The following is a 21340-nucleotide window of genomic DNA, read 5'->3' as shown; positions in this document are numbered from 1 at the left end:
TGAGGAATATAGGCTGTGAGATAGGAAATGTGGTTAAAGCACAAAATCCAAACCTCCGAGGGACGACAGACACCCTTTGATTCATGTTCCATCTACAGCGGATGTTTATTTTTTACATGAATGGAAACATGTCAGGTGTAAAATGTCATTAAGACAACTGTGCAGCATATTATAAAGAATAAGAATGGTGTGCATGTCAGTCACCAAGTAATACATTCTTGATTCGTGAATGTGTAGTTATTTGCTCTGAGTAGGAGCACAAAGGACCGTATTCTCTATATTTCTCTATTTATAGACCCTCTCCCCTTGGTGGAATGTACCACTCGGTCTTCACATAAGGAAAGGGGGGACAGGGGATGCTGGGTTTGACATATGCCGAGTTTATAGTGGCCCCCCTTTATTCAAACCTCCCCACTGTTCTGGCAGCGATTGAGCCGGTCCTGTCCGTTTAAACCAAGAAGACACCCATACCGACTCCTCAATGCAAAAAAATAAAAGGGTGCCAAGAAGCTGGGACGAGGGAACGTGGGTGTAAATAGACAGTGAACGCTCTTGGTCTCTCTCTCGCTCTCTCTCTCTCTCCCTCTCGCTCTCTTCTCTCTCTCTCCCTCCCCCTTCTCATTCTCTCCTTCTCTCTGTCTCTCTTTTATGAAATCAATGAACGAGTTATTGGGTAGGACATAAATATAAGGAATCAAAGCCTCCACCGGGACCAACGGCATTGCGCGCTTTTGATATGCGTCTTCGCCAAATGCTACATGTGTTTTCACATCAGTGTAAATATTGCCTTTGATAGGACGAGAGCGGAATCAGCTCTGGCACGGCTTGGTCTCGGAACCAAATTTTGACCAAGACTTTCACCAGCTTTTTTTTTTTTTCAACGTAAAACGATTCTCCCCCACCACCATCTGCTGCTGTTGTACCCATCCCAACTCACTGGCCGGTCCGAAGATGGCAACTTTAACCAACGGGCAGGTGGACGGCACGGTGCACGGTGTCGGTGTGGTCTCCGCCAGCACGAACGGGCTCGTGAACGGATTAAGCCACAGCCACAGCCCGGTGGGCTGCCCGGCCACCATCCCCATGAAGGACCACGATGCCATCAAACTCTTCATCGGTCAGATCCCCCGCAACCTGGACGAGAAGGACCTCCGGCCCCTCTTCGAGGAGTTCGGCAAGATCTACGAGCTCACTGTGCTGAAGGACCGCTTCACGGGCATGCACAAAGGTGGGTTATATTCCCTGAGACAACTGTGGTGCTACTTGTTTTTGTCAGCGTGCAATATGTCACACATTGGTGAGAGTGAGGATCCTGAATCATGCAGGATTTTAAGGGGGTAGAACTGCACTGGTTATTGGCAAATTGTGCCATTTTCTGTGGGGCTGAAGCCTGAATGACTTTATTCATGTTGTTGTCGAGATTTGTGGCACCAAAAAAAAAAAAAGGATATTTCTTCCTTTGTTAGACTTGTCATTGGTTCTCCAATTCAGTGCATCATCTTTTTTCCCACCTTAGAGAGAGCGAACATATCCAAGCATGAGAGTGTCACGAATCGGGAGTCACGACGGCATGAATTTATGTAGGGTGATATTAGCAGGAGCAATGTTCCTATTTGGGCAGTGTGCACGGGAGTGTTCACACATCCAGTCCGGCGGTTGTAAACGTGCTTCCATTCACTACAGTGCTAAATCCAGGCCATTAACCTCACGTTTTCACGTTGCAATAGCGGGGAGGCTGTGTTTGATTGCCCGCAGCACCCTACACTCTGTAGCCCGTAACTCTCTCAGTGTGTGTGTGTGTGTGTGTGTGTGGGTATGAGTGTGTGTTGGGGGTGTTGGTGGTGGTGAGGGGGGGTGGGTCGCGCGTGCACGTGTGTACGCACGTGTGCAACACAAGAGGAGAAGGCCTATGCATATTATTGCACTATGTTGAATAGCCTTTAAGCTTTTTGAAGATTTTCAGGTGTTGCTGATGGCCGTGAATAATCATTAACTTTTGGTGTAACAGTGCTACATGGCCTTACTGTGTAATATTAACGACCAGCCTTGTATTTTTGGTGCAACAGGAATGATGGTGCTCTAGCACCTCCTGTATTTTATTTTCTCTCTAGGGAAGGGTCATTCTCTGCAAATCACCACCTAATGAGAGGTCACTAATTGATCTACTACACCTGCAGGACACCTCCCAGGGGAGTAAAGTACATTGAGAATGAGCTATCACTTTTTGGGAGCCCCCACCTCCCCCTTTCAAAGCCCCCTTCTGTCCCATGTAAACAACGAGTGACATGCACCATGTGTCAGGAAATGATTATGATATACAAATAATTTCAGAGGGCGGAGACTGTCTGCAGGCATGGGGGAAACCAAAGAGGTGGAGAAGGGAAGAAGGGGGGGTTATCTTTTATTAATAGCCCAGCTGTAGTAGCGACTCCCTGTTGGACAGTTAATCACCAGTGGCCCCAGAACTATAGGCACAGCTCGCCAGCTGATTCCAAGAACTGTCTCCTCACCGCGATATACGGCCCTGCTTCCCGGGCTGGGCCCCCGCTTTCATTAGCGAGCCCCCGCTGTGCTCATATTTTAACTAGCTGGAGGCACTAGCTACTCCCTGGCTCACCAGCTCACTGGCTCGCTGCAAGCTGCTCGAAGGCCGCGTTCCCTCCACAGACTCCTAACACCTTCCTGAGGTTTCCGTAGAAGACTCCCAAATTAGCAGTAAAAGACAGCACGTCCCACAAATAACAGGCAAAGTGACTGACTGCGTACGCTGCCGTCACACTGGTTTTATTGTAGACTACACAGCATATCATGAATCAGGTACAGTAAGCTATCACAGCAAGAGTTTGAGACAAGAGTAAATACAATAACACGCAGATATACAAATATTTTTGAAGAGAAATAATTCATGCTGTATCTATTTTTCTGTCTTGTAAAACGAAAGCAGTTTAAAGCCGTCTTAAGTGTTGATGCCAATTTTACGTCCAAGAATATTTGTCCTGGTCATAAACGGATATACTTTAATACTCTTTCCTGGGTTTTCTGTATAAGGTCGGGCTTACGGTTGCCAACTAGCTGCTGAAAACCCTTTATCTCAACAGTGCCATTTTGGTGGTTTAAAAAATGTTGTACATATTGTACAAATGTACATTTTGTACATACATGTTACAGTCTTTCGCTACTCTGCCCCCTCCCCTTTTCTCTCAGCTCCTTCATGCTGCGTGCGTTTTTTCCTGCCATAGACTAAAAAGAGTCAAACCGAGGGCATGATGACCCTTTAAGGTGTGAAATGCTCCAGTGGAGTGAAGTATATAGAACTGCCCACCAGAAAACTCCTCTTCTATTCTTCTCTTCTATCTTTTCTCCTCTTCATTAACTCTGCTTGATCCACTCCGCTCTTTGCTTTCCCTCTTTCCCCCTTTTGTCTTCACTTTTATGTACTTGCACTGACATGCCTGTTCAGTGACAGTGCATCATGTTGGGTAACGGCTGTGGTAGCACAAAGCCTCGACCTGAACCAGAGATTGCAGATGATCAATTCTCATTTCCCTTACAATTTTGTTCTACCACTGTTTTGTTTCAAATGGCACATACTTGGTAACAGTCATCGCTAACAATGTAATGGTTCATGTGGGGACACTGTTGCATTCAATTAACTTTACTTTTAAGAGACATGGCGCTTTTTCAGAGAAATAAGTATTGGTTTTCAGCAAGATAATACAGAGCTTTTTTCTCCTACAGCAGGTAATAAAAGGCCCTCCTGGTCTGTTGTACATCAACAAGCCTAAAGAAACAGCCTTTGCTATGGTAATGGTACCTCTGAAGAAAGAGACCGCTATTATAGCCATTGTCAGCCGTGCCCGTGATACTATTGCCATAACCCTCCCTGTAATGACTCCATGTATCACTCGTAATCTAGTCTTTAGGATTCTGTCCCCTTGGTATGGAGGGGTGGAGGGAGCGGGGTGGAGGGGAGCACGGGACGGGGGTCTGCAGAGGCTGGGAGCGGGGCGCAGGGACACCAGTGCAGGCCTACATTCTCCCAATGATTTTATTTCTCTCCCCTCTGCGACCGAGCCATGCTAATAGAGGCCATTTATAATGGTCACCGGCTGCTGCTGCTGCTGCTGCTGCTGCTGCTACCAAGCACAACAGGGCTGAGAGGCACGGCTAGCACAAAGAGCCAGCCCTTTCTCTTTCTCTTCTCTCTGGCAATGCTGCATGGGAGGTGGGGATCTATTCAAGAAGAGAGGGTGTAGATATGATTGCTAGCACTATTCATCAGCCTGATTTCATGTAATAATCACCGGGGCAATTGAGCTGTGATGATACGGGGACGACATTTAATAAGCGAAGGTGTTATCTATTGTTTACGGCTGTCACATCTTCAGGCGGTATTGTGTTCCAGGCCAAACCTTTATTGTCTACATCTTTGTTTTTTTTCCAAGCAAATGCAAATGCAACTGTCACCAAGTTTGTTTTACTGCCGTTGTTCCATTTGGTGGTAATTTAATGCAAGTAATATATTTGTCCTTGGCCAAACTAAATACATTAACAGCAGCTCTCGCTATAGGCTCAGACAGTTAAAGTAGCTGCAAGGCCAGAGAGCTGCTCAAAGTCAAAGCAGGTGTTGAAACTTCATTTAGATTTGGGCCAAATAGTCCATATTGACCTGGCAGGGGATGTAAACAAAATGTCACAGGTCTTAAGTGCAGGTCATCTCACCACCAGCTCACTGTAGTAAAAGCACAGTGTTGTTTAATGATAATGCCTTGGCTGTGAAACCATTTTGTAATTTAATATCAATACTTGAGAAAATGGCTATATGATCATATGAGGTTCAATATGTTTGAAATCAAACAAGTGGAGATGCAGAGTAAAGCCCAATAGTAATCTTGTTTAAATTTACCCATACTGCAGATGGCTTATGCTACAGATGGGGGCTATAATCTGTGCGGGTCATAAAGGGAGTTATGGTTCCCTCTGAACGCCTATGGTTTTGATATGTCAGCCCTTTTAACTGAACGTGTCAGGGGAGCAGGTTCAGAACAGATCATTGGGCTCATCGTGTTTGGTGAGGCCAGGAAGTCGTGATGCCAAAAACATGAAAGACTCATGCTGTGTTTTATTGCAGGCAATTAGGTGTTACAGGTTGCCATTAGTGGCGTGCCGTCTGCAAAAGGAAAAAAAAGGGGGAAAAAGGAGGATAAAACCACATTTGGCTTTGAACAAAGAGAGAAAGAAGTGCGGGTGTGTTTTTTCGTCCTGCAGGTCTGCGTTAATGCAGCATGTGTTCCGGCCGAAAAATTTCACTCTCGTTGCATCATCCTCTCTGTGGGATCCTTCTCTCTCCTCCTCTCACATTTGGTTTGGGATGAGTGTGTGTGTGTGTGTGTGTGTGTGTGTGTGTTTATGTGCTCCTCCTCTCCTCCCTGGCCCAGAATCCTCCACTCAGCTCAGCTCAGCTCAGAATGCACGCTCAGGCCCCACATTGTGCCCCCTTTCTGCGAAGACGCATCACAATCAATTTTGAGTGTTTTGTCAGGGAGAAAGGCAACATGTGTCACAGAGGAGGTCGCCTCTTACCAAAGTACACTCGACCACCAGCGCCACACTGCACGCGCCACCCCTGTCCTGGTGAGGCCCAGAACTGCCAAGCAACAAGAGGGAAACAAGAGGCGGAGCCAGAGCGGGGAGTACAGTGAGCCTAATTTGTCAGGAGGGCCGTTGTCAAGGCAGCACTGCCTCTGTTGTCCATTATTATTGGAGGGGACTGTCAGATGGGGGACGGCTGATGGCCCGAGCAGGGAGCCAGTTAGTCACAGTGAGAGATGACCGCACCGAGCCAAAGGAGGGAGTGCTCGTGGAGCTCCTGCGAGGATTAGCATGCTAACAGCAGGTTTGGAGTCATGGGGCCTGTCAGGGAGGTGGAGCCCTCTGGCTCCTCTGACCTCGGCAGTCTTCTCATTAAAACCACTGACCTTTACATACATACATAGAGAGAGAGAGATATTCTAAAGGGATGGCTGTACCTACATGTTCATCTCATTCCACTTCTTAAAGACTGAATGAAACAAGCTGACATATGTAGTATATATACAAAGTATACAAATAACATATGTACCAATAACAAGGACAAGGGTTTAAAGTGTGTAGTGCATTTTGAATAAATATAAATTGAAATTAAAATGCTACGTTGGCATTTATAGACTTAATTTCCTTCACAGAAAACTTTTTGTGTTAATAGTTCAGGAGCACATGCACGTCTAGTATCATGCAGTAAAATGGTGTAGTCAGCATATATCAGCGTGTTAGTGTGCAGTTAATGGTTCCACATGGCAAAGTCATGGCTCACTGTGGACGGCAGTGCTGACCTGTGGAGAAGCACAACACTGAAGATTTGTGGCCATCGTTACAGGTCAGAGAGGTTGCTGATGTCAACAATTTTCACATAGACAGACAGACAGACAGACAGATAGATAGATAGACAGATAGATAGATAGATAGATAGATAGATAGATAGATAGATAGATAGATAGATAGATAGATAATGATACCTGGAGAATCATTCCAGGCGTGTGATGTTTTATTTTTGCCATAACACCACTGTGCCAGACCAAAATGTGGATATCAATATTCTGATGTACGAAAGTGATCCATAATATTTCCAACAATTTCTAAGGCGAAAAGACGAAAAATGTATATGTACAGCAAAAAAGCTTTCTTGCCTTGTCACAGTTAAACTCCTCGGCCGATAGCCCAGAGCTGGTTTAAAATAAAGTCTTCCTTAAATGTTTCATCAACATTTGGCCTTTTGTTTTCCATAAAGAGAGGCTAAACAACTTGCTCTTGCTTTCCTGTTGCCATGTTCATTGCCCCGGTGTACCATTATTCCAGAGGATGAAAAAAAAAAATCCTTTTTTGACAAATGCTCCTTGGAGAGGTAAATATTTTCTGTTTTCAAGGCTCTTGCATCAGCTAAGTATTATTGTGCTTTGTGTTAAATTTTTAAAAAGCTGACGCTTTAGGCCTCTTCAATCTTTTAGCTACGCTTAATATCACTTCCAAGCCCTCCTGCTTCAAATACCAGTGGCCGGTTCAGGAGATGTGGAGTGCAATACTTTTGAAATGTTGGAAAGACTTACATGTTGTTTTAGAGTTTTACTTTTGTTCTACTGATGATTTCATTGCTAATAATAGCACGCTTCCTGTGGGGAAGTGCCCTGCATTTTTAAGAAAAACAAATAAATAAAAAATAAACAAGTTTTAAAAGTTCACTGTATTTCAGGATCAGTTTAGAGGATGATGAATATAATATGATGATAAATATAATAAATATAAACATATTCATATGGTTTCACCCATGTTCCTTCCATACTAGACCTGTTATAGTCCATAGTGAACTGCATGTGATTTCTGTCTCTTTGTTATTTAACTCCATATACTTTACATTTTGTACCATTTCTGGCTCTCTTATCTGTGCCATGCAATTACATGGGCACCATACTCTATGTATGCATGTAAAAGGCTTAAACACAATTTCCTTTGTTCACCAGTCTAAAGGTTGTGAATCTCCTCTGTTTGTCGCCTTTTGGATTAGAGCTGCTGGCCCCTTTTATCAAGCTTTGTACAGTCAGGAGGCATTATCATAGGGAGTATTATAATATCCGTGCCCAATATCTGTATGTATACAGTATATGTGTGTGTTTATACGGATGTGTATACATCTGTATGTTTGTTGCATGTTCATCCCTTTATGTGCATATTTTTGGACACGAGTGTGTGTTTGATTATACAGTAGAGTATAGTACTGCATGTTACAAATATCAGCCCCATTAGTAGCTAAAGCAGTACTTGATGGTAACTTAAATGTTGAATTGTAATCTTTAGATTTTAGGCCCAAACCTGACTCGAACCCTGAGTATGCATATGAAAATGGGTCCAGCTGCAGCTCTCTGCTGCAGAGGCTTTCCACGAGGAACTAGCAGCATGACACAGCAGCAATATGAAAAATAGGAGCAAAGTTTGTCACAGCTGACTGTGGCAGTGGCCCGTTAATGCATATCCAGCAAGCATTAATTCTTGTTAGGTATGCTGCTCCAAATGTATTTTATTTGTTTCAAATTCACATCTAAAATTTTACATTTTTGTATGTTTATACCATTTCTAACATTGTTCTCAAGGTCAAGTTGTGTTTTAATATCACAGAAAAAGCAAACCATTGTTATTGCCTTGCAAATAGATACCGTAATAAGCCTTCAAGATTCCTCCAACCAGAGATACATGTACTTCCAATTACCTTTTTAGCCCACACACAATTGGCTCATACACACTAAACAAATCATTCGGCTTTGGAGATTTATGGTTCATAGAAAGTTGAATTGATGTTTGCTCTAAACCAAATTGCTAAACATAACTCGAGGTGGCGTATCTGGGTCTGCCTGCTGGGATACTCTAAAGCAGGGATTACATTAGCCGTGTACTATTTGTCCCAGACAGAAAGCACGTCAAAAACTATTGAGCATGTGTGACTTGTCAGGCCAGACACATATTTAGCCCTCTCTGTATGCATGCGTACAATCTCCTATGCTGTGCAATGACTGCCAGGTTTGAGTGTCCCTGATTCAATTCGCTTTCTTCCCATCTCCCTTCATGCCTATTTCATGTCCTCCAATTAAAAATGCACCACGTTGACTTGTAAAAGGAAGGTGGGAATGGAGGTTAGGGCTTTTCAAAGATCTCTCTCAATTATTCAAGGCCAAGTTTGATTCAGAAAATGGAGGAGGATTAATAAGTCATGCAGAAGTTTTTTTGAGGATTTGGGTAGCAAATGTAATGCAAGATGTTCTGATGAAAAAAGCAGAAGCATCAACCAAAAAGGATTGTTTGTTGTCGATTAGGCTTGACAAGTTTTGGCTCCCAGAGTCAGCAACCCACATTTACACTACTGCTTCTCTTTAACAGATGCCAGAGGGATACTGAAGTGAACAACTCAGTTCAGAGAGGCTTTGTAAGCTTTTATATGTAATAAAATATATTTAGTTGGCACAGTTCTGAATGACATAAGGCAACTGATCAGCTTTGAATTTGTATTTCTAATTTTGCATTTGTATCTAGCTACCTGCTGGGTCCATATCATTCCATTTTCACACACACTCCCCCCAAAACTGTGCAGATCAGTGCCTTTTGCTATCAGATATTACCATTCAAATCATATTGGCATCACATTGAGGGAAAGTACATCAAGGCTTTATCCTATCCTGCTGGTTGGAGAGCAGATAGACCAAAACATATCGCTGCAGAGGGAGATGGTGCAAGAGTGCGTAAAACGACAAGGAGCTCAAGACAGAGAGAGAGAGGGAGAGAGAGAGAGGGAGGGAGAATTAGAGAGATGTTGAAACAGGGATGATGTAAGAGAATGCGTGAAAAGAGGCGAGGGAGATCCATGGGAGATAGTTCGGGTGGGGGGTTGCACACAAAGACAGACAAAGAATATCAAGAGGCAGAGCGATATATACAAGAAAGGGAGCAGAGACTGTAAAGAGAGGTGCAGACTAAAGATGGAGGCACAGAGAGATCGTTCAGTGACAGGCACAGAGTGAGCTGAAGGAAGGGGGAATGGGGCCTGAAAAGAGAAAGACTGAAAAGCAGGAAAGGAAAACGCCAGACAGAAAGAGAGAGAGAGAAGTAGAAAGAGTGAGGGAGTCCCAGAGACAGATGTCGCCCTCGCTGGCCCCGGCAGATTGATAGCTTCTGGCCCAGTTCCATGCCAGGCTCTGACCCCTCTGTCCTCTGCTGTAATTTATAGGCTCCGTTTTGCCAGATTTAAGCACTACTCTGTGGTCATCATGGCTCGAGAAGGAAGAATGACCTTCCTGGGATGGGAGCAGAATTAGACCCCTGCAGCTCCCAGCCACCCCGGGGGTAAAATAAGCAAGTGCCCTCCATATTAGAAGGATCTCTGACAACATGTTAATGGGACAGGTTGTTTTGTATATTTGTCAAACATCTTTTTTTATTCTTCATGTACTTCAATATGTTGATTTGACAGTGCAATAGTATAGTATTGACGTTTTTGTGTGTTTAGCGTCTGCAAGAATAGATTGTGTGCAAAGTAGCTCCTTGCTGCATATCAGTGCAGTGACTCTGCCATCAACATACAGCAGCAGAGAGGTTGAATATCTTTGATATATTCTGGGTGATCCTGGATTGTGGTCTCATGCTGCAACAAAGTCCAGACAAACCCTTGTTGTTCTGAAGTAATTTCAACTCCTGCAAGTAACTAAAATAAAACATCTCTGATCTTGTCTTTACACTTTTTATAGAGCAAGAATTATTGTTGAATGAAAAAGCTAAAAGAAAAAGTTAGATTAGGTGTTGATGCTCACAGACAACCAGATATTTTTTGGTCGACTTTTTCCGATAAACCAGTTGAAGGCTACAGTGTTTGTTGGCACAGTATGAATTTATGGAATGACCTTCCAAACAACTGCTAATCCAATCGACTTGACACTAGTTTGAGTGCACTGCAGGTGTGAATGATTGACATTCTGCTGGATTTAAGCACGTTGGTGCAGTTTTTTGCAGAGAAGATTCTACCTCAAAAGCAGGTGAAAACCATGGGTTTATTACCACATGACAGAAAAATGTGCCTATTCTACAGAAATCAATAAAATGTTCACTGAATTAGTTCAAAAACAATATATTACAAAAAAAGAGAGCAGTAGCCAAAGGCAAACAAACACAGTGTTTGACTATTTTATTTTATTTAAGCCAAACAGAGAGTTGTGGCTGCAGTCATTAAACTTAAGATGAACATGGCGTTCACTGTGCTGCTAATACTCTATGGTGAGCGCACTCTAACACGCTTATATTGCACAGACGTGTATTTTCTTTTTATAAGCCATCTTTTACAATACATTTTAACTAATGATATTATACATTATATTATATATTATTATATAACATTACAGAATAGATAGAATAGATATATTTTTTAAGTCTGCTGATCAAAGACACTGCAGACCACAGTCTGCACCTTTTTGTGCCTTTTGATTTCTCCTTCACTCAGAAGTCTAACCTGGTTGCGTATTGAATGAGTAGCTGCTGCCTTCATAAATCAGGCCCTAATTATGCACAGAATGAATGAAAAGTGCAGCATAAGTTTGCAGTGTGGTTTCTTGTAAAGTAAATATGGCCCTGTGTGTATCCTGTGTGTGCCCTCTGGTAGACTAACTTGGCTGGCTGGCCGGTGGGCTCAGCTGCGCTTGTGCTTGGCCATTCAGAGCGTTACCTCAATGCACAAATCAGCCCAGGGAATGATCTGGACAGAAAGCCTTCAGCAAATTATTACAGATTTGCAATTTAATGGCTTCTGAGGTCTCTCCCAGCCCCACACAGGTTCCCAACGAGACAGAGCCTATTAGTTTGGTCCTTTAATCACAGAACAGGAGATGGGAATCCTGGCCAAACCTATACATACCCCGCTTCACTTGGTGTGGGATGATTTCATGGGGTTTATAGATAGAGACAGAGGAGCCTGTGCGTGTGTGCAGGCGTGTGCGTGAGTATATGAGCGTTGGCTAGTTGATAAGCTTTGCTTTCCCCGGAGCAACAGCAGTAGTGTGTGTGTGTGTGTGTGTGTGTGTGTGTGTGTGTGTGTTTGTGTAGGAGAAAAAGAGAGAGAGAAAACAGCGCGTTCCTCCATGGATCGTTTATCAATACCATGAGGTCGCGCTGGGCAGAAGCAATTAATTTGGCATAGGCTGTACCCAAAGCTAACAAAAGTCCACATCATAAAAACAAAGATAGAGAATTACTTTCCAATGTCATGTTCCAAAAGCATTTTCATTAAAAGTGGTTTCCATTTAAGAAAAACATGAAAATGTTTTACTGTGCAACATTAAAGTTCATCAGTGTGTTTAGGTGACTTCTGTAAAGTGACCTGCTGTAAAACAGTCCCTTACTTAACCCATAAGAACCCAGACCCATTTACCCTCAAAGGAAAATTATGGGGAATAAACCACAAACCAAGTGTTTTTATACTACCCCTTAATGTCAAAGATCTGTAATGTTACATATACATTGGGCGTTTATGGTAAATGTACTTGTTTTATTGTTTTATATTAATTTGTTCAAGAAATATGGTCAAAACAGGTTGACTATATACAGGAGACACTATTAAAGCATTAGAATCGTTAAATGGGTTTTAACTTACCTTTAGTATCAAAATACAGGCTTTTTGAAATGAGTTGCTTCCTTCACTTGTGTTTACATGTCACACCACCATTTTGAAAAGGTCCCGACCTGTCACAGTCACATGACCACCACTGTGACATGACCACCACACCAGGATGTTTCGTATATGTCGCGTAGGGACTTAATGAGTTAAGATCAAGCACAAAGCTGTGTAAGGAAGATTCTGGGGCCTTTGAAGTGTGTGTTACGCTGGTGTCACCATGGGTTCTTATGGGTTAAGCCCGTAAATTGAAAATTTGCTTGTGACTCATCACACACATAACCCAGACCTAAAGCTCTGGTGTCTTGACTCATTATGGCTATACAATAAAGACATTTCTACAAACAGAAAGAATGTATTTTAGATAATGACATAACTTTTGTGATACTGTTTGCAGACAAACTACAGACAATTGGCCAGCTTTTCACACAGGGCGTTTAAGCAAGTCTTTTCCCATAGCTATAGTTGCCCTGATTAATGTGCCATCGATGCAAAATGTAAAAACTATCACTCCAATCTGCCTTTCAATGTCCCAATTTGTCCAAGAGGAAGCCAAGCTTTCTAAATGAGCTGGATAAAAGTGACTGCCAAAGGGGATGAATATATATAATTATCTGTGGCTGGAGCGCCAGCAAAGGGACTTTGAAAATCAACTTTGTGCGCCAAAGGCTTCATTAGTCTGACGACAACAAAATGTCCCCTCAACTTGCAGGCGGAAAGACACAGGTATCTGCGAAGCCATTAAAAGCACGTGGTCGCGCAGCCTTCGGTAGCCCAACCACTATCTGTTTGGGATTAGAAGCTACTTAATGCGCTAATGTTAATATGCAAATATGTTAATGTTATGTTTGAATTATTAGGTGATTTAAGAAATGGCTGGCTGCTATGTTTTGTTGGTCTTACGCATTGACACGTTAGAAAGGACGGATAACTGTGTTTACTTTGCATATGGAAATCCCAGAACGTCTTTCATCTGTCCTTCCTATAGCGACTAGTGGTCCATGTTAGCTTTGCAAACATCTTAATTGTGTTAAATGGAGGAAAAAGGGGGGAAGATTAAAAGCCATTAATGTGTGTGTTGTGTGAGGGTGTGCTATTCCCGGGACGGTGCTTTTGTTCACTTTGGCAAAGCAGGCGACAGTTTCACCTTGAAACTCAATGCACACCAGAAACATTGTCATTGTGTCTTACCTAAAACGCCGCTGTCTCTCCCTCTCGCTGTTTTATACACTGTCAGACTTGCTTTGCTCGTCTTTGCATTTCTTTTTGTGATCGCCTCTCTCCATCCTTCTTACTCTCTTTGTACGTCTCTCCCATTTTCTCTCATTCTATCTCTCTCTTGCTTTTCCCTTTGTAGCACAGTTTCTCTCCACTGCTCTCTCTCTCTCTCTGTGTCTGTCTGTCTAAGCGTCAGATAAGCTCACTGGGGGAGACTTTAGAGGACTCTCCATCTGTGTATAAATAGCTCTGGATGAATTATTGAGGGACCTGGGGTTGCTAATAATCCCGCAGGACCCATCTGACAATGACACAGAAGATGGAGGGAAAACAATTACGCAGGCTTTCTCCTTCAGAAGAGTGGGAATGGGGGTGGGGGGGGTGGGGGGATCGGCGGCCTCTGGGAGCCTCCTCGCGGGGCCCAACATCTTGGCTAATAAACCCAATTAAGTCTCCGGAATCAATCGGAGCCCCGGGGGCGTCCTCTCTCTTCCTTCCCCGGACGGCGTGCAACAACAGGAAGTGTAATGATTCATGTTCCCCCTTCTACGTTTGGATCGTCCTCTCATCTCCATCTTGCAGGTTGGCAAGGCGGACGGGACAGGACAGGATGTCCGCCGAGGCAGGATAATAGGACAGGGAGAGGAAAGGAGAAGAGTGGAGAGGAGAGGAGAGGTGCACAGAGGAATATTAATGGGAGTGTTTATCCTATAAGTGTTTTACTGGGGGGACGAGGCATGGGACCACTCCCCTGACAGAATTAAAGCACTTTGTCTTCTTAGCGATACATGATTCATCTGTAGACGACTTTTTGATTAATCGGCTTTGCCAGGTCCTTGCCTTCCTGTTGACACAATATGCTCCTAACATCTATCTATCTATCTATCTATCTATCTATCTATCTATCTATCTATCTATCTATCTATCTATCTATCTATCTATCTACCTACTGTATTAGTATTTGTCTGGCTATAATGGGGGATGATATTGACTTTTAATTTAATGTTTGATGTCAGCCAGTTATGCTACTGCCAGTATACAGAGCTACATAAAAACATAAGTAAGTAAGTAAAACTTTTTATTCATCAGTCTAATGGCACAGTGTCTGTATATTCCAACCCTATCGCCAGACAGGATCGATTCACAAAATCCCATGTTACGTTCAGTAGCCAGGTTTCCATCCAAATGTAGCGCACATTTCCAGAAAGTCTGCAAAAGAAAATGTGAATTAACGCGTGTTTCCATCCAGTATTGTTATGCAAGTATTAGAAGTTGGTTAATTGAGATAAACAGTTGAGCATTAAAAGAACACCAGTAAAACCTCAAACAGTGTACAAACAATGTAGAAAACATGACGGCCTTTCTGTTTCATGTATTCATTTGAGGAAGGTTAAGTCTCCACACCCTTACTTGGCGCCTCAGGGTGCACTACTTCCTGTGTTTGTAATGAACATTGGCATTGGACATTTATCATGAGGTGCAGAATCAGAGGGATACTGGGCTGGTATATCCTGTCTTCTAAAGCCCCGTTGTACATGAGAGCAACCCAAATCACTGAAGAGATAAAGCAAGACATCCAGCCTTAAAGTGCTGTGTAGTCTGGTTTTCAGAGGAGAGTTTTAGTGTCCCATGATGGTCTAAACACTGTTTCAGAGGTTTTTTCCACTCTGCCAAGTATAAAGTTCCCAAATGAAACGCTGAGCAGCTGTAATTTTGGCATGAAAATGCTCAAAGAAAAAGCTGTGCTCTGTTATCAGCCGTACATTGTTATATTAGTCAGCATTAATAAATGTCCCAGAGTGTCAGACCTGGTACGCAACGGTGCAGACTTTTGGCTCATCTTAGGAGTCATTCCACATTTAATAATTCATATTGTGAAAAGCTAAATTTGGGTGTCCCAAACATTTCCTGACAAAATGGCTGAGGTAGAATGAGAGTGGGCGAGTCGTCTGCCTGGATATTGGGGACAGCTCTAGCCATTCAGTGTGTGTGTGTGTGTGTGTGTGTTTTGCCATCAGGGGAGCTTTTAACAAGTGTGTGTATGAATGTGTGTGTGTTGAAGAATTTGTTACGTGTGATGCTCTCGATGTGAGTGTGTTTTACTTTGTGGCATGAGAGCTCAAGCATCACATGTAAGCCCAGTTTATGTGTGTGTGTATGTATAAGTGTGTGGGTATAGATGTGTGTGTGTGTGTGTTTGCGTGTGTTTTCCATCCCAACCCTCAAGAGACCGAGTGGAGAGGTGAGGGGGTGGACGAGGTGGTTGGTGGTTGGTGTGGGGGGGACGACACTGTCCTAATGATGCATTTTCTACGCCATTGATTCAGTGGCTCTGCTCTCCAGTAAATCCTTCACATGCAACACATTAAAGCTGGCCCTTTTTCCTCCTTCGCCAATCGATTAGCACAGCTTAGAGACGGCCACTCTGGGAAGCAGGACGAGAGATGGGACTTGTTATCTTCAGGGACTCTTTCACACACACACACACACACACACACACACACACACACACACTCGCACATAAAAACAAGAATTTTATCATAATCTATCTATAGTCGTAATGTGAAAGTGCATCAAAGTGTGTGAGAAAATGTTTAGTTTGCATGTATTTGTTATTAATACCTGTAATCTCTGGATTACTGCATGCATTTTAATATGGATGTTGCCCACTTAAACTCTCTTGGTCTTTACTTGTTCAGTTTTGTCTGTTTTTTCTTTGTTGCCTCCTGAAGGCACCACTGTGTGCATCATTGAGAGATTTCCCTTTAATATGCAAGGAGTAATCAGTGATTTCCAAAGCTTTTGTCATAAATCAGGTGATTTTTATTCCAACACTAGCTGCCCATACTCTTTTGGGCAACTTCTAAGCGATTTATTCAGGTTGTTTTTTCAGTGTGTTGCTGAAAACTAACACTCAAACCCTCAGAGCACATTCATTTGGCATGATCATATAACAGTTTTGCAGGAAATGCCCAGTTATTAAAATTTATTTAACACCCCCCAGTCAATCAGAACTCACCCAGGATACAGTGTAATAACTTTTGCTTGACGATCTTCATATCCTCATTTCAGAGAGTAATTTAGTTACTACTATTGTTCTAAATGTCCTGCACTTTTAAGAATCGGAACAAATCCAGCCGATGTACAATAGTGCTGTCCCGTTGAGTGTCATCCATCACCTGGTTATTAACTTTTGCTCTGTGTTTTCTTGCCCTCCAGTTCCCTCGGTGGCATGCTCAGTGCGCGTTTCTATATCACAGATTCTTCTTGTTACCCCCTGAAGAGAGGACTAAGGGATCTGCATATAGTCGCCTATAGGAGAGCTGGGACTGCTATTACACTCCATTATAAATGAATTCACCTCCTCTTTCATAATACTGGCCCGTAGTTCTACCTCACTCCGCTGAAATAATATCATACTTTAGGACGGCATTCATTAGTCGCCAAAACAGCTAATGAATTTTTAAGGCCTGTTTTACACAATGAAAAAAGAATGCTTGATGTGGTCCCTGAACAGTAATTGAAGTTTTTTCTTTTTTTTCCCCTGTTCACACAGAGTACAGTACCATTCTCTGAGCTCATACTGTGGGCTTCAAAGTGCTTTTTTATTTAATCAGGGTTTACAGCTGCCAATTAAAGATTTTAAGATGATACGGGGAGAAAGTTGGAGTGTTCCTGGAGACCTTGGCCGTGTCCCCTAAAATAGCCTCCACCCTCTGTCTCTTTTTTCCATTGTGAGTAATGATCTGAAAGGTCAGCAGAGGTGAAGGGGATATGAGCGACTGCTGCTCACTTTATTGAATTACTGTTCCTCGCAGAACCAAAAGTGTGTCTGGGTTTTTCACTTTGATGCCAGATTCAGTGGGGGATATTTAACCTTCCAGCAGTTTCAATGAATCCAAAACATTTCAAATATACATGAGTGCAACACTATAAGGACACCTTTTCCACAGAGATAGTAAGGTGGTTATACGTGTTCAACATGTGGAAAACACAGAGATTGTAGTTAAAATAGCGGTATATATGTTATTTTCAGAAGTAGAACTTTACTCATTGAATTGTAGGGTGTTTTGAACCAGGTACAGACTGAATAGTAACAATTACATGGCTTATATTGAGTGTCAGCAGTACAAGGGCAACTGTATCGTTCTTGAATCAGAAGTCGTCTTAATATGACACTCATTAGTATTCCTCTTCTGCACTCAGTGGTGCTCGTTGTCACCGTACAACTAAAAGACCAAGGCTTTATACGCTATTTCTCTGCACACAATAAGTCAAGAATTTTCGTCTTTACTCTGACCCATTTCAAGAGTGAATTGAAGAGTGTTATCTAAGCCTTAGCACTCACAAAAATCCAGTCAGAACGTTCTTGTCTTAAGGTCAATCTTTTAAAAAGGAGGAAAAAAAAAACATTCTTCTGTTTATTGAGCAAAGGCTGTCCTTGGTCAACCCTTTCAGGCAGAGATAAGTGCTAACAGAACTGAGGTAGGGAGAGACGTGGAGATTTCTATTGACTGACTGAAATTGGACAGCCTCAAACAAAGTTTCATGCCAAAGTTTTTCGAGGCAGAGTTCCAGGGCTGTGCAGCGTGGAGTTTCAGCCGCGCCGTGGATAAAGCTTTTTAATGCTATTGACTCTTTTTAGGCTCTTACCAAGATGTTCTGAAATATTTAAATGATCACTGGGAGTTTCTCCCCGTCTGTGGCTGGGAATAAAAGGATAGAGTGAGAGGAGGGAACTTTTTATGTCAGCCTTTTACAATCCCTGAATTAATAGGCACAAGATAATTAGAGAATTCTGTGCAATAACATTGTCCCCAAGCTGTCTAGTCTTGGGTGGCGTCAGGCAATGCATGCTGGTAAAGAGTAATTCATGTGTCCAGTAACACTGCAAAGCGCAAATTCAAGAATGCATTAGTAGTTTTACTTTTAGTACAATCACAATTAGTTTCAAAGGAGAACTTCAGGATTAGAGTGTGCCCATCCAGGGCCACTGCCACCACTGAGGTCACAGAGGTCGTGGTCACTGTATTGTTTAATCTAGAGCTTACATTATGTAATTACACATAAAATACACACGGTGGGACTAAATGTCTTTAAATTTGACTGGCTTTGGGCAAAAAATAATCTTCATTGAATAAAATAGAAACCCACGGTACACTACCTGCCAAGCACCAAATGGCAAACATACAAATTTATTGACTAGCTAGAGCATTTAGCTGCTCAAGTGCCAGATATTGCCCTCAGGAGTTGGTGGAGACCAAAAAAATAGCTTAAAGGAGAGTGAATACTGGAATTACATTCATCAGGTGGTGAGAAACACAACTCCAAATGAATGCTTAAATTGCTCTGTATCTGCTGGATGTATAAATAGGCCACTGCTTGCTAACATGGTAGCCATATCAACTTTAAAGCGATAATATTTCAGTGTTGTGTTTACAGCTTGTTTTGCTGTCCCCCAAAGTGGCCCCAAAAAGTTATTGCAGCTTTAAAAAGAAAAAAAAACAATTAAAATAATGGCTCCGGCCCTATGGTCCAAATGCTATTCCATCCAACCAGCTAAAATATCTGAAATACTACTAACTTGAAATTTAGCGTTATTATAGTTGATTATATTGATCCTAAGAAGATGACATCTCTGTAGATATAAAAAGATATATATATATAGCTTCCTAACAGTCAACTTGTTGGGAAGCTACATCTAGCAAAGACAGCTCATCAAGTGAAGGTTTCCCATAGTTAACAAGGTCAAAGCTGTATGCGGTCCAACACAGCTGTCGTTTAAATGAGGCCTGGTGACAGTTGGTGGATTTCACCATGAAGCTCGTGTCTTTTCTTTTTCTTCCCCCACCAGTAAGTATTCATAGTCTCCACCATTCCCTTGCTGCTTTCTTTCATCTTCTTCTTCTTCCCGATATCCCTCTCTCTCTCTCTCTCTCTCTCTCTCTCTCTCTCTCTCTCTCTCTCTGTCTCTCACTCCTTCCCTGTTTTCTCTCTCTCTCGGTGGGTGTGTGTCCCTTTAGGGTGTCTGCAGCAGTTGAGATAAGAAGCGAGTGTAGGACACAGGGGGATGGTGTTCACAGAAGCTAGGTGATCTTATCTACTCTCTCCGTCTCCCTCTCTTACCGAGCCTCCCTCGCTGTTCTGCTTTTCCTCTCTGCTGTTCTCCTCCCCCTCTGTCTTCTTGCTCTCTTGCCCTTCTTTCTCTCTTCCCCCATCTCTCTCTCTCCTCTCGCCTCACACACACACATTCTCTCAGATCCCCTCTGCGCTGCTGTTGATTTGAATTTGAAGTGATGGGAAACCAAATTGGCAGCATTGACAGCAGAAACAAACAGCTTATCTTTCTCTCCTGGGCCAATATGGGTCTTAGTCAGATACTAGAGCCGCTGCCAGCATCTGACTTGTGACAATGATGATAAATTGAACGTTTGTTGACTGTCACTTTTCATGTGTGTGTGCGTGCATGTGTGTGTGCGTGTGACCGTGTTAGCATCTATGCATGCATGCTCCATACATGTGTGAATACAATCAGTGGTGGAACTTAACTCAATATACCTATTGTATTTGAGGCACTTGTACTTTTTACTTTCAGTTTCAATTTTATGCTACTTTATACTTCACTACATTTCAGAGGAAATATTGTCTTTTTTTACTCCACTATGTTTGCCAGCTAGTTATTTTGCAGATTAAGATTTAACATACAAAACATATGGTGGTCATATAAAGTATGATGCATTGCTGTAGATTAAAACAGTGATTCCAAACCAGGGGTACTTGTACCCAAGAGGGTGCCTCTTCAGCTGCCACTGGTTACATAGAAAGATTGTCAATTTAAAAGAAGAATTATGATTTAAAAAAATATGGTAAAAACATAGTGCAGAGTGCGCTGGACACGTCGCCCAACAACTTGAGTCAGTTGTAGCAGGTTTTTTTGTATTTTTTAGGCATTTCCATTTACTAGATATATGTAGTCTGGATTGTGTTCCCTGGAAATGTTTTTTCAAGTGTAGGAAGTGCTACGTTTTTGTATTGCACACAAGCCAAAGTGAGGTGGGTGGTGGATGGTGGGCGTACAAAGTCTGTATTAAAACCAAGACCACAAACTTTCCAGAACCTTAACCAGGTGCTGTGAGTGCCTAAAAATAACCATTAACAATTTTATACAAACTGTAGCTGCTATGGGCAGATATTATATGGAAAGAGATGGATGTTGTACAATAACAAAATGAAATACACTGTCAGTACAAGTTCTATTGATACATTCAGTATCAACATTTTGCAACTTGTAAAATATGTGAATTAGCAAAGTTTCTTCATTAAACGCACAGTATGCCACTGTTAGCCATGGTCAAAACAATCATACTAATAATAACTTTATGAGCGCGTTGAATTTTGTTACAACATTTTAACATTACCGTGCACATTAGCTTTGGTGGCTGGCATGAGCCACATATCATAGTCACACATCATAGTAAGCTAGATCAATATTGAAATATCATATCAATAACTTAGGTCTCTACTAGACTACTGTGTTGCAAAATGGCATGCAATTAACAAAAAAATTATTCTGTGTGGCAGAAAAAAATGTTGTGACGTTGTGTTCCTTCCTTCCTCACTCTCTGATCTATCATCTGGTATTTCCCTGGAAATTATAGCAACTAGAGGGGGTAAAGGGGATAATGTAAGTACACAACTTAACAAAATATATAACATAGGTCTAGTTGTTTTTAGACATTTTAATGTGGCAATGTTACATATTATGCCTTTACGTTAATAGGAAAGTTTATGTCAACATTTCTTGTAATAATCTTCTGATAGGGCTGTGTGAGTACATCAGACAAAAAAGTAATCATAACATTAGAGTAATCTCCACATCAACTACCC

The 21340-nt window shown here is 42.2% G+C and overlaps 1 protein-coding gene across 8 annotated transcripts in view; it reads left to right on the top strand.

Moving 5' to 3' along the window:
• The first annotated feature begins 951 nt into the window (after nucleotides 1-951).
• The window catches only part of celf4 (CUGBP, Elav-like family member 4), a 74824-nt gene continuing 54435 nt past the window's right edge, over nucleotides 952-21340 (top strand). For 6 of the 8 annotated variants that reach the window (XM_070902146.1, XM_070902149.1, XM_070902145.1 and 3 more), the window contains exon 1: nucleotides 1084-1228. In XM_070902146.1, the coding sequence (XP_070758247.1) occupies nucleotides 1084-1228 (145 nt within the window). Of the gene's footprint in view, nucleotides 1229-21340 lie in introns of all 8 variants that reach the window. The other 2 variants (XM_070902142.1, XM_070902143.1) reach the window with 1 other exon arrangement.

This window comes from Enoplosus armatus, chromosome 3, assembly GCF_043641665.1.
Source record: "Enoplosus armatus isolate fEnoArm2 chromosome 3, fEnoArm2.hap1, whole genome shotgun sequence".
Lineage (NCBI taxonomy): Eukaryota > Metazoa > Chordata > Actinopteri > Centrarchiformes > Enoplosidae > Enoplosus > Enoplosus armatus.
This window is presented reverse-complemented; position numbering and strand designations above follow the sequence as displayed.